At 42.2% G+C, this 13,968-nt stretch overlaps 1 protein-coding gene across 1 annotated transcript in view; it reads right to left on the reverse strand.

Annotated features, from left to right (window-relative positions):
* The window catches only part of LOC115226018 (H(+)/Cl(-) exchange transporter 7-like), a 100,444-nt gene that overhangs the window by 12,687 nt on the left and 73,789 nt on the right, over positions 1-13,968 (reverse strand). Inside the window, exons 15-16 of the mRNA XM_036514803.1 lie at positions 8,948-9,117; positions 2,447-2,623 (exon numbers count right to left, since the gene is read on the reverse strand). Coding sequence (XP_036370696.1) covers positions 2,447-2,623; positions 8,948-9,117 — 347 coding nt within the window. The remainder of the gene's footprint in view (positions 1-2,446; positions 2,624-8,947; positions 9,118-13,968) is intronic.

Consider the following 13,968-nt stretch of genomic DNA (forward strand, 5'->3'; position numbering starts at 1 on the left):
CGGATTAAGTCGATTACATCGACACCAGTGCGTAACTGGTACTTACTTTATCGACCCCGAAAGGATGAAAGGCAAAGTCGACCTCGGCAGAATTTGAAATCAGAGCGTAGCGGCAGACGAAATACCACTAAGCATTTCGCCCGGTATGCTACCGTTTCTGCCAGCTCGCCGCCTTATGATGACTGCATAAATGATAAACAGAACGCTATTAAGTATTTAAAAAAAACCGTTAGTAGATCCGACGTCAAAGGCAGATACTAGGAAGAGAAGTGTTAAAGAAATAATAAGTAGAGAACAAATAAAGGGGGATATATTGGTTGAAAAAATGTTCAAAGGCTTGGCAGTAGATTTCTCTTTTGAAGTAAAGTGCAAGGTGAACTAAATGTTCAAACTATACAGATTGTTATAAATCACTTGGAGGCGCAATGGCCTAGTGGTTAGGGTAGCGGACTCGCGGTTGCAGGATCGCGGTTTCGATTCCCAGACCGGGCATTGTGAGTGTTTATTGAGCAAAAACACCTAAAAAGATCCACGAGGCTCCGGCAGGGGGCGGTGATCCCTGCTGTACTCTTTCACCACTCTTTCTTCTGTTGGCCTGCTCGCTTAGCCAGCGGGGTGGTGTCATTCGAAGGCTAAAACAATGCGAACGCATTGTGACCAGCGATGTGTAACAACATCTGATGGTCTGGTCAGTCACAGTAATCACGTGATGTATATGATATATATACATATAAATATATATGGAACTGAACCCAGAACCATGTGGTTGGTAAGCAAGCTACTTACCACACAGCCACTCTTGCGTCTATACATACTCTTTTACTTGTTTCAAACGCATTGTGACCAGCGATGTGTAACAACATCTGATGGTCTGGTCAGTCACAGTAATCACGTGATGTATATGATATTATTATTATTATTATTAGTATTAGTATTAGTATTTTCAGCTTCGCCTCGTATTGCATTTTCTGTATAATTTATTAGTTATTGTTGACCATCGGTTTCCGGCCTCGTGTCTCGCTAAATACAGAATAGATATTTAAGTTTCTCCATACAGGGGTTTTTCAATGGCGGCCGATTTTCGCGGGGTTCCACTATTCCCTTCTCTGTCTCTCTCCCTCTTTTACGTTGTCTGCCCTCCCCCCTATTTATGTTCCTAACACTAGCTTAATGATAACTAAGTTATTTTACTAAATTCTTTGTCATATTTAGAATTAATTGAAAGAAACACAGAACATCTCAACAGAAATATGGTTAACAAAAGGGTTAAGAAGAAAAATAATCAGCAGAAGACATGAGAGAAGGAGACCTCAATCTGGCCACTCTATATGCTAGAAATAATAGCCTAAATTTCCTTCAATACACACCCTTCCAACTGCTTCTAATGTGCATCTGCCCAAATGTAGAGGTGTGTTTAACCCTTTCATTACCAACCTGGCTCTGGCTCTGAGTACAAATGTCTTGTTTTCATAAGTTCTGAATTAAAATCTTCCACCAAACCTTAGTCACAATTTATGTTCCTAACACTAGCTTAATGATAACTAAGTTATTTTACTAAATTCTTTGTTATATTTAAAATTAATTGAAAAAACCACAGAGCATCTCTAAATATAGTAACAAAAGGGTTAAAGCTACTAAATCCACTCACAAGGTTTTTGTCCCCCTGGGGTTACAGTAGAAGACACTTGCTCGAGGTGCCAGGCAGTAGGACTGAACCCAAGACTGCATGGTTCCAAAGCAAGCTTCTTAACCCCCGTCTGGCACCTGTGTCGGTGGCACATAAAAACACCATCCGAGCGTGGCCGTCTGCCAGCCTCATCTGGCACCTGTGTCGGTGGCACATAAAAACACCATCCGAGCATGGCCGTCTGCCAGCCTCATCTGGCACCTGTGTCGGTGGCACATAAAAACACCATCCGAGCGTGGCCGTCTGCCAGCCTCATCTGGCACCTGTGTCGGTGGCACATAAAAACACCATCCGAGCGTGGCCGTCTGCCAGCCTCATCTGGCACCTGTGTCGGTGGCACATAAAAACACCATCCGAGCGTGGCTGTCTGCCAGCCTCATCTGGCACCTGTGTCGGTGGCACATAAAAACACCATCCGAGTGTGGCCGTCTGCCAGCCTCATCTGGCACCTGTGTCGGTGGCACATAAAAACACCATCCGAGCGTGGCCGTTCGCCAGCCTCGTCTGGCACCTGTGTCGGTGGCACATAAAATCACCCACTACACTCTCGGAGTGGTTGGCGTTAGGAAGGGCATCCAGCTGTAGAAACACTGCCAGATCTGACTGGCCTGGTGCAGCCTTCGGGCTCCCCAGACCCCAGTTGAACCGTCCAACCCATGCTAGCATGGAAAGCGGACGTTAAACGATGATGATGATGATGAAGGAAGACCAGAGAAAAAACTTACACAAAAAGAATGGAAACTCGCCCTCGCCACCTACCGTTGAGAAAAAGTCTCCGACCCATTTGGATATGATAAGGACCATCATGAGGGGCAGTCCAAGGGTTATGTCACCGGTGCATTCAACCAGAATTACCATTATGCTGATAGTGGTGCGCACAATCCCACCGAGTTGAGATGCGGCCCCGAGGAGGGCGTATTTGCCCAAATTGTTTTTCTGGAATTGGAAAAGAAAAGGAAAAAGAACATGAATACACAAAGGAATACTCTTTTATTCTTTTACACGTTTCAGGCATTTGGCTGCGGCCATGCTGGAGCACCGCCTTTAGTCGAGTAAATCGACACCCCCCACAGGACTTATTCTTTGTAAGCCTAGTACTTACACTCTACTGGACTGTTTTGTTGACGCGCTAAGTTATGGGGATATAAACACACTAACATTGATTGTCAAGTGATGGTGGCAGAGACAAAGACACACACATACATATAAATATATATATACGACGGGCTTCTTTCAGTTTCTGTCTACCAAATTCACTCACAAGGCTTTGGTTGGTCTGAGGAGGCTATAGTAGAAGACACTTGCCCAAGATGCCACGCAGTGGAACTGAACACAGAACTATGTGGTTGGTAAGCAAGCTACTTACCACACAGCCACTCCTACACCTATATAAATATATATACATATATACGACGGGATTCTTTCAGTTTCCGTCTACCAAATCCACTCACAAGGCTTTGGTCGGCCCGAGGCTATAGTAGAAGACACTTGCCCAAGGTGCCACGCAGTGGGACTGAACCCGGAACCTAACTACTCCCACATTTTGCGGTGCAGTTTAACCAAAACCGGGTATCTTATAGTCGTGATTCATATCGAGCCCTTCTGGGTATTAGCGCGCGTCTACGATAAGTCTATGATTTAAAAAAACATTTACCATCGTTTTTTTTTCCCTTTTTAATGCAGTTTTTTGCTATTTTTTGGCTATAACTCTCTAAAAATACTTATATAGTTATTTCCCTTACCAACCCGAGCAACGCCGGGTGATACTGCTAGTATATATATATATATATATATATATATATATATATATATATATATATAGGAGTGGCTGTGTGGTAAGTAGCTTGTTTACCAACCACATGGTTCCAGGTTCAGTCCCACTGCATGGCACCTTGGGCAAGTGTCTTCTACTATAGCCTCGGGCCGCCCAAAGCCTTGTGAGTGGATTTGGTAGATGGAAACTGAAAGAAGCCCGTCGTATATATGTATATATATATATGTGTGTGTGTGTGTTTGTGTGTCTGTGTTTGTCCCCCTAGCATTGCTTGACAACCGATGCTGGTGTATTTATGTCCCCGTTACTTAGCGGTTCGGCAAAAGAGACCGATAGAATAAGTACTGGGCTTACAAAAAGAATAAGTCCCGGGGTCGAGTTGCTCGATTAAAGGCGGTGCTCCAGCATGGCCGCAGTCAAATGACTGAAACAAGTAAAAGAGTAAAAGAGAGAGTATATATATGCAGACACACACATTTATTGGGATACATTTAATATGCTTACTACTTGTCAAGTTTATGGAAAGCAAAATTAATGATTTAAAGAATGTCCTAGTGTCTCCCATAAAATTGCAATGTTCAGAATAAGTCATAGGGAAGTAGGAACTGATAAAATAGGTAAGCAGGAACTGATTAAATATGGTAAGCAAGACAGGTGTGTAGACACCAAAATGTAAATTGTGGTTGCTTACTTAATTTACACCTGGAAATTATAATGCATATTGTATGACAGGGCTGAGTGTACTTCTCAGGTTCTGAGTTAGGAATCGGATGTTTTATGGGAAGTTGATGTCCAGGTGTGGTTCTTGTGGTTAAGATGCTTTCTTGCTAACCATGAGGTTTTGAGTTCAGTCCCACTGTGTGGTTTACATTGGGCAAATGTCTTTTTACAATGGTTCTCAGCTGACCAATACCTTGTGGAGGATTTGAGAAATGGAAACTGAAAGAAGCCCATTTTGTGTGTTTGTGTGTGCATATGTATATGGTATAGGAGGCGCAATGGCCCAGTGGTTAGGGCAGTGGACTCGCGGTCGTAGGATCACAGTTTCGATTCCCAGACCGGGCGTTGTGTGTGTTTATTGAGCGAAATCACCTAAAACCTCCACGAGGCTCTGGCAGGGGATGGTGGCGATCCCTGCTGTACTCTTTCACCACAACTTTCTCTCACTCTTACTTCCTGTTTCTGTTGTACCTGTATTTCAAAGGGCCGGCCTTGTCACTCTCTGTGTCACGCTGAATATCCCCGAGAACTACGTTAAGGGTGCACGTGTCTGTGGAGTGCTCAGCCACTTACATGTTAATTTCACGAGCAGGCTGTTCCGTTGATTCGGATCAACCGAAACCCTCATCGTCGTAACCGACGGAGTGCTTCCATATGATATAGGAGGCGCAATGGCCCAGTGATTAGGGCAGCGGACTCGCGGTCGTAGGATCGCGGTTTCGATTCCCAGACCGGGCGTTGTGTGTGTTTATTGAGCGAAAACACCTAAAAGCTCCACGAATCTCCGGCAGGGGTTGGTGGTGATCCCTGCTGTACTCCTTCACCACTCTTTCTCTCACTCTTTCTGCTGTTGGCCTGCTCGCTTAGCCAGCGGGGTGGCGTCATTTGAAGGCTAAAACAATGTGAAGTGCATTGTGACCAGCGATGTGTAGCAACATCTGATGGTCTGGTCGGTCACAGTAATCACGTGATGTATATGATATATATACATATAAATATATATGGAACTGAACCCGGAACCATGTGGTTGGTAAGCAAGCTACTTACCACACAGCCACTCCTGCGTCTATACATACTCTTTTACTCTTTTACTTGTTTCAGTCATTTGACTGCGGTCATGCTGGAGCACCGCCTTTAATCGAGCAAATCGATCCCAGGACTTATTCTTTGTAAGCCCAGTACTTATTCTATCGGTCTCTTTTTGCCGAACCACTAAGTAACGGGGACATAAACACACCAGCATTGGTTGTCAAGCAATGCTAGGGGGACAAACACAGACACACACATACATATATATATATATATACATATATACTACGGGCTTCTTTCAGTTTCCGTCTACCAAATCCACTCACAAGGCTTTGGTCGGCCCGAGGCTATAGTAGAAGACACTTGCCCAAGATGCCATGCAGTGGGACTGAACTCGGAACCATGTGGTTGGTAAGCAAGCTACTTACCACACAGCCACTCCTGCATCTATACATATATATATATATATATATATATATATATATATATGTGTGTATCTGTGTATCTTTCTGTTGAAGAGCGTAGGCTTGAAACGTTAAAGACTTGTTTTATTTATATTTCCTGAGCGCCATACTAATACAATTGTTTGTTTGTTTTCCACCTGCCTTCGTCTTTTGTCTATTTTCATAAAGCTTCCCGTTATATATATATCTTTTATCTGTATCTGATTCAGACATTAAACTGTAGCCATGCTGGGGCATCCCTTTGAAGAACATTTAGCCAAATGAACCAACCCCAGTACATGAGTACATTTATTTATTTAAGCCTGGTACTTATTCTATCAGTCTCTGTTTGCTTAATCGCTAAGTTATGAAAACCTGAACGATTTTACATCTGAGTTATCAAAAATTTTGCCAAATTAAAAAGGGTCATGGTCATCAATAATGAGGGGACATATCATTTTGATTAAATATATCAGTTAACCCTGTTATGCTGTGTCCCTACTATAGTGGCAATAGCTTAAATATTATCCCTGTTGGATTCCTGATAAAGGGGACTTCAACAACATGGCAGAAAATAATATAAAATATTAAAAGCAGACAAAAGGCGCAGGAGTGGCTGTGTGGTAAGTAGCTTGCTAACCAACCACATGGTTCCGGGTTCAGTCCCACTGCGTGGCATCTTGGGCAAGTGTCTTCTGACATAGCCCCGGGCCGACCAATGCCTTGTGAGTTGATTTGGTAGATGGAAACTGAAAGAAGCCTGTCGTATATATGTATATATATATATATATATGTATGTGTGTGTATATGTTTGTGTGTCTGTGTTTGTCCCCCTAGCATTGCTTGACAACCGATGCTGGTGTGTTTACGTCCCCGTCACTTAGTGGTTCGGCAAAAAGAGACCGATAGAATAAGTACTGGGCTTACAAAAGAATAAGTCCCGGGGTCGAGTTGCTCGACTAAAAAGGCGGTGCTCCAGCATGGCCGCAGTCAAATGACCGAAACAAGTAAAAGAAAAAGAAAAAAAGAAGAAAAAAAACCTGATCACATTGAAGCTTTGTAGTCCTTATTAATCGTGTCCCCCTCAGTTTTTGTTGGCTTTTGTTTACAGTCGTAAAAAACAAACGAACCATTTTGCAATGAAATGAGCGTGGGATAAACCCAGTTCCTTGTCTTATAAATGAAGAAAACCTAGATTCTTTGTGGGGGAAGAAATCATTGATGATGTCTGTTCTTATAAATAATAATGAAATCATTGTATACTGGGCTCAGGTGCAATGATGTTGTCTATTCTTCTTACGCAGACAATGAAAACGATTTTAACAATCAAACTCAAGAAAGTGATGAAGAAAGTAACAAACTGTGTGAAGAAATACAGTAATTGAGAGATAAGTCCATTATTGTTAAGTATACATAGGCGCAGGAGTGGCTGTGTGGTAAGTAGCTTGCTAACCAACCACATGGTTCCGGGTTCAGTCCCACTGCGTGGCATCTTGGGCAGGTGTCTTCTGCTATAGCCCCGGGCCGACCAATGCCTTGTGAGTGGATTTGGTAGACGGAAACTGAAAGAAGCCTGTCGTATATATGTATATATATATATATGTATGTGTGTTTCTGTGTTTGTCCCCCTAGCATTGCCTGACAACCGATGCTGGTGTGTTTACATCCCCGTCACTTAGCGGCTCGGCAAAAGGGACCGATAGAATAAGTACTGGGCTTACAAAGAATAAGTCCCGGGGTCGATTTGCTCGACTAAAGGCGGTGCTCCAGCATGGCCGCAGTCAAATGACTGAAACAAGTAAAAGAGTAAAAGAGTATACTAGCCATCTCAATGTGGCTAACCTCTAAGAGTGGGTGTTACTGTAGCTTTTAACCCCAGGAGATCATCGTCTCCAGCTGGCTTTAGGCACACTTTCTGTGCACTTATGTTTTAAAGCCAGCGGGAGACGATGATCTCCTGGGGCTACACGCTACAGTAACACCCACCCCCCTTAGTGGTTAGCCATATTGAGATGGCTACTCTCTTTCTCTTTTACTCTCTTTTACTTGTTTCAGCCATTTGACTGCGGCCATGCTGGAGCACCGCCTTTAGTCGAGCAAATCGACCCCACCGGGACTTATTCATTGTAAGCCCAGTACTTATTCTATCGGTCTCTTTTGCTGAACCGCTAAGTAACGGGGACGTAAACACACCAGCATCGGTTGTCAAGCGATGTTGGGGGGACAAACACAGACACACAAACATATACACACACAAAACAATATATATATATATATATATATACATATATATACTCTTTCTACTCTTTTACTTGTTTCAGTCATTTGACTGCGGCCATGCTGGAGGCACCGCCTTTAGTTGAGCCAAATCGACCCCGGGACTTATTCTTTGTAAGCCCAGTACTATTCTATCGGTCTCTTTTGCCGAACCGCTAAGTGACGGGTACGTAAACACACCAGCATCGGTTGTCAAGCAATGCTAAGGGGACAAACACACACACATACACACATATACATATATATATATATATATATATACGACGGGCTTCTTTCAGTTTCCGTCTACCAAATCCACTCACAAGGCATTGGTCGGCCTGTGGCTATAGTAGAAGACACTTGCCCAAGGTGCCACGCAGTGGGACTGAACCCGGAACCATGTGGTTGGTAAACAAGCTACTTACCACACAGCCACTCCTGCGCATGTAATTTGTTCATGTAATTTGTATTTATTATTGTTATTTTCCTGGATTTTTTTGTGATTCTGTCCATTAGTTTGACTAACAATACAGTGGTTGAGAGATAGGCCTATTATTGTTATTCTCCTAAATATTTAGAGAGTTCTGTCCATTAGTTTAGGGTTAAAGAAACATACAAACATAGATATGGAAGCACTCTGTCGGTTACGACGATGAGGGTTCCGGTTGATCCGATCAACGGAACAGCCTGGGTCATCTCAGTGATATTCAGCATGACACAGAGAGTGACAAGGCCGGCCCTTTGAAATACAGGTACAACAGAAACAGGAAGTATGAGTGAGAGAAAGTTGTGGTGAAAGAGTACAGCAGGGATCACCACCATCCCCTGCCGGAGCCTCGTGGAGCTTTAGGTGTTTTCGCTCAATAAACACTCACAACACCCGGTCTGGGAATCGAAACTGCGAACCTATGACCGCGAGTCCGCTGCCCTAACCACTGGGCCATTGCGCCTCCACACAAACATAGATATATAGATATAAAGACAAGAGAAGACATAAAAATACAGAGACACATGGTTGACAATAAGAGTCCTCCTTACCAAATGTGGGAAAATCTCCATGCATCCATAGCCAAGCAGCCGTCCCCAGATGGCCCCTATTGTCAGGGAAGGGATGAAGACCCCACTGGAGATGCTCAGGCCATATGTCCAGACAGAGAGTAGAAAATACAGAACCAAAAATATAAGTAATGTGGTCACTTTGTAGGAACCTGCAAAATAAAGGTGGTTTAGAGTTAGGGCAGGTGGACACAGAATTTTATGGGGTTAGTAGATGGAATTAATCACTTAAGGGCAGGTGGACACAGAATTTTATGGGGTTAGTAGATTGAATTAATCACTTAAGGGCAGGTGGACACAGAATTTTATGGGGTTAGTAGATGGAATTAATCACTTAAGGGCAGGTGGACACAGAATTTTACGGGGTTAGCAGATGGAATTAATCACTTAAGGGCAGGTGGACACAGAATTTTACGGGGTTAGTAGATGGAATTAATCACTTAAGGGTAGGTGGACACAGAATTTTATAGGGTTAGTAGATGGAATTAATCACTTAAGGGCAGGTGGACACAGAATTTTATGGGGTTAGTAGATGGAATTAATCACTTAAGGGCAGGTGGACACAGAATTTTATGGGGTTAGTAGATGGAATTAATCACTTAAGGGCAGGTGGACACAGAATTTTACGGGGTTAGTAGATGGAATTAATCACTTAAGGGCAGTTTGAAGGCGAGAGAATGCAGAATTGTCCAGGGCAAGCTATAGGGTCTGTGAGTAGCTGTGCCATGAGCTTTTTACAGTTCCCTATAGAGTAGATTCCAATTTCTCTCACCATCCACCCATTTATTCTTCAATTGAAAGATAAATTCATCTGCAACTTCCAAATTGTGCTTTCTGACCCCACAATTCTGATCTCTCTCTAATTAGAACCCTCTCCTTCCTCAGAAACCTTTTGATAGGAAACTCCACATGAGGCTCTGGCAGGGGGTAGTGCTGAACCCTGCTGTACACAGAGGGGGGGTTGAAGGTAAGAGAAAATGAGAGCAGAATCCACTGGGCCAGGCTATTGACAGTGCCACCACTCACTTACCATCTTTGCAAACCCCTACAGAATGGACTCCAACCTCTTTCATCTTCCACCTGTCTACACAGAACTTTGTGGGGTTAGTGGCTGGAGCTAATCCCTTAAGGATAGGTAGAAGGTGAGAGAGAGAGTGGAATCATCCAGATCAGGCTATTAACAGTGCAACCATTACTCTTATTCTTTACTCTTTACTCTTTACTCGTTTCAGTCATTTGACTGCGGCCATGCTGGTGCACCGCCTTTAATTGAGCAACTCGACCCCGGGACTTATTCTTTTGTAAGCCCAGTACTTATTCTATCGGTCTCTTTTGCCGAACCGCTAGGTAACGGGGACATAAACACACCAACATTGGTTGTTAAGCAATGCTAGGGGGACAAATACAGACATATATATATATACATATATACGACGGGCTTCTTTCAGTTTCCGTCTACCAAATCCACTCACAAGGCTTTGGTCGGCCCGAGGCTATAGTAGAAGACACTTGCCCAAGATGCCACGCAGTGGGACTGAACCCGGAACCATGTGGTTGGTAAGCAAGCTACTTACCACACAGCAACTCCTGTGCCTTATATATATATATATATATATATATATATATATATACATACATACAGACAGACAGACAGACAGACAGACAGAAAAGGAAAGGAAAAGGAAAGGAAAGGAAAGGAAAGAAAAGGGAAGGGAGGGGAGAGGAGAGGAGGAGAGGAAAGAGAGAAAGAAAGAAAGAAAGAAAGAAATAAAGCAAACCGTGAAATACATATTTATTTTTTAAAATGAAACAGAACAAACAATAAGATGGCAAATAATGTTTATTTTTGTACACTTCCACTTTATATTTGGAAAGTTTTCTCCTACTTTTTTCGTTGCAAAGTCTTTGATCGGATTCTTACTATGGCAACACAAGCGCTATGTAACCTCTTCAGATATTATCTCACCAAGTTGAAAGAGACTTTTTTTGTTTTGTGCTATTTACCGTTTACCATTTTCGTAGTGCCCCACTTCCCTTGATGTCCTAAACACGTACTTATTTAACTTATATACTCTATCATAAGCAAACTATGCAGTACTGTTTATACTGAAGAGAGTGGTCAATGCTTTGTTGATTACCTATATTCTTGGTGTACGTATATATATATATATAGTATATATATATATATATATATATATACTATATATATATAGCAAGGAAAAATTGTAAAGTGCAGAATGCTCAAATGAAAGAAAATTTTAATGAAATGAGAAATTGATAAAATATATAAATATATATTTATTCAAACCGTTTTTCGTCATTGTATGACTTGTCAAGAATATTTAGGTTAAAAAGTTTTTTTTCATTTGAGCATTCTGCACTTTTACAATTTTTCCTTGCTTATCATTTCTCCACGTGCGGTCAACACAACCCCACCATTTATTGATCTATATATATATATATATATATATATTAATAAATATATTTATTAATTAATGATTTTTGGATAATTTTGAAATTAATTCAGCAGTTTATATTTGCTGCTGAGAAGGCCGCGCGGTTGCGGTAGGTTTTGAAAATTTAGAGCATATAGACTGGAGGCTTCTTTACCATCGCCTCGTGGATATATACTCATCCTCGGCTTCTCTGCTGATGAGACACGCCAGTTGTAAATAAATTTAACTTAATTTAATTAATTTGTTTACCAAAGTTTGTTGAAACTATGCATAGTCCAGAGATGAAAAGGGTAAATGTTTTTATTTCTCTTTCAATTTCAGAATTACAACTATTTAGTGGTTTGAGTTTGGCTGTTCTTTCTAGTGGGTCGAATGTCCTATTATGGCATTCCTTATATTGTTGAATATATATATATTAATGTTCATTTGTACAATCATTATCATCATCATCATCGACTTAATCCGTTTGTCTGTCCTTGTTTGTCCCCTCTGTGTTTAGCCCCTTGTGGGTAGTAAAGAACTAGATAATCAATATACACAATACTTTTTGCATCCCCCAAAACTGAGGCCATCACCTTCCCAGTAGATGAAACGATCATGACCTTCTTGGGCAGGTGAGGATGGGTGTTTTCACTCCCGGGATTGTCTCTTCATCTCTGGCTCAAAGTGATGGACCCAATATTCATCCTCGCATAGGAAACATTTAAGGAAACTAGCTGGACCTTGCTCAAATAATGTCAGCTTTTCCCCGTGATGTGATCAGCCTGATGTGCTTTTGATCAAGTGTCAGAGTGCAGGGCACCCACCGAGGTACCTGTGTGTTTATATATATAGGCGACGAGATGGCAGAAACGTTAGCCATATTTCATCTGCCGTTGCGTTCTGAGTTCAAATTCCGCCGAGGTTGACTTTGCCTTTCATCCTTTCGGGATCGATAAATAAAGTACCAGTTACGCACTGGGGTCGATGTTATCGACTTAATCCGTTTGTCTGTCCTTGTTTGTCCCCTCTGTATTTAGCCCCTTGTGGGTAGTAAAGAAATAGGTATTTCGTCTGCGGCTACGTTCTGAGTTCAAACTCTGCCGAGGTTGACTTTGCCTTTCATCCTTTCGGGGTCGATAAATAAAGTACCAGTTATGCACTGGGGTCGATGTAATCGACTTAATACTTATGTCTGTCCTTGTTTGTCCCCTCTGTGTTTAGCCCCTTGTGGGTAATAAAAAAATAGGTATTTCGTCTGCCGTTATGTTCTGAGTTCAAACTCCGCCGAGGTTGACTTTGCCTTCCATCCTTTCGGGGTCGATAAATAAAGTACCAGTTCGCACTGAGGTCAATGTAATCGACTTAATCCGTTTGTCTGTCTTGTTTGTCCTCTCCGTGTTAGCCCCTTGTGGGTAGTAAAGAAAAGACATTTCGTCTGCGCTACATTCTGAGTTCAAATTCCGCCGAGGTCGACTTTGCCTTTCATCTTTCGGGTCGATAAATAAAGTACCAGTTACCACTGGGGTCAATGTAATCGACTAATCCGTTTGTCTGTCCTTGTTGTTCCCTCTGTTTTTAGCCCCTTGTGGTAATAAAAAAATAGGTATTCGTCTGCCGTTATGTTCTGAGTTCAAACTCCGTCGAGGTTGACTTTGCCTTTCATCCTTTCGGGGTCGATAAATAAAGTACCAGTTACGCACTGAGGTCAATGTAATCGACTTAATCCGTTTGTCTGTCCTTGTTTGTCCTCTCCGTGTTTAGCCCCTTGTGGGTAGTAAAGAAATAGACATTTCGTCTGCGGCTACATTCTGAGTTCAAATTCCGCCGAGGTCGACTTTGCCTTTCATCCTTTCGGGGTCGATAAATAAAGTACCAGTTACGCACTGGGGTCAATGTAATCGACTTAATCCGTTTGTCTGTCCTTGTTTGTTCCCTCTGTGTTTAGCCCCTTGTGGGTAATAAAAAAATAGGTATTTCGTCTGCCGTTATGTTCTGAGTTCAAACTCCGTCGAGGTCGACTTTGCCTTTCATCCTTTCGGGGTTGATAAATAAAGTACCAGTTACGCACTGGGGTCGATGTAATCGACTTAATCCGTTTGTCTGTCCCCTCTGTGTTTAGCCCCTTGTGGGTAGTAAAGAAAATATATATATAGGACAAAGCATTTTTTAATCAAAAGTTATTACTTGTATAAAATAACCTTTTTAAAGGTAAGCAGATTATTCATTAAAAAATTTACCTGATACAGGTGCAGGTGTGGCTGTATTGTAAGAAACTTGCTTCCCAACCACTTAGCTCCAGGTTCAGTCCCACTGCTTGGCACCTTGGGCAAGTGTCTTCTGCTATAGCCTCAGGCCGACCAAAGTGGATTTGGTAGATGGAAACTGAAAGAAGCCCATTGTATATATGTATGTATATATCTATGTGTGTGTGTCTTTGTATCTGTGTTTGTCACCTACCACTGCCTGATAATTGTTGCTGGTGTGTTTTTGTCCCTGTTACTTAGCAGTTCAGCAAAAGAGCGTGATAGAATAAGTACTAGACTTTAAGAAAAAAGTCTTGCAGTT

This window comes from Octopus sinensis, linkage group LG29 (assembly GCF_006345805.1).
Source record: "Octopus sinensis linkage group LG29, ASM634580v1, whole genome shotgun sequence".
Lineage (NCBI taxonomy): Eukaryota > Metazoa > Mollusca > Cephalopoda > Octopoda > Octopodidae > Octopus > Octopus sinensis.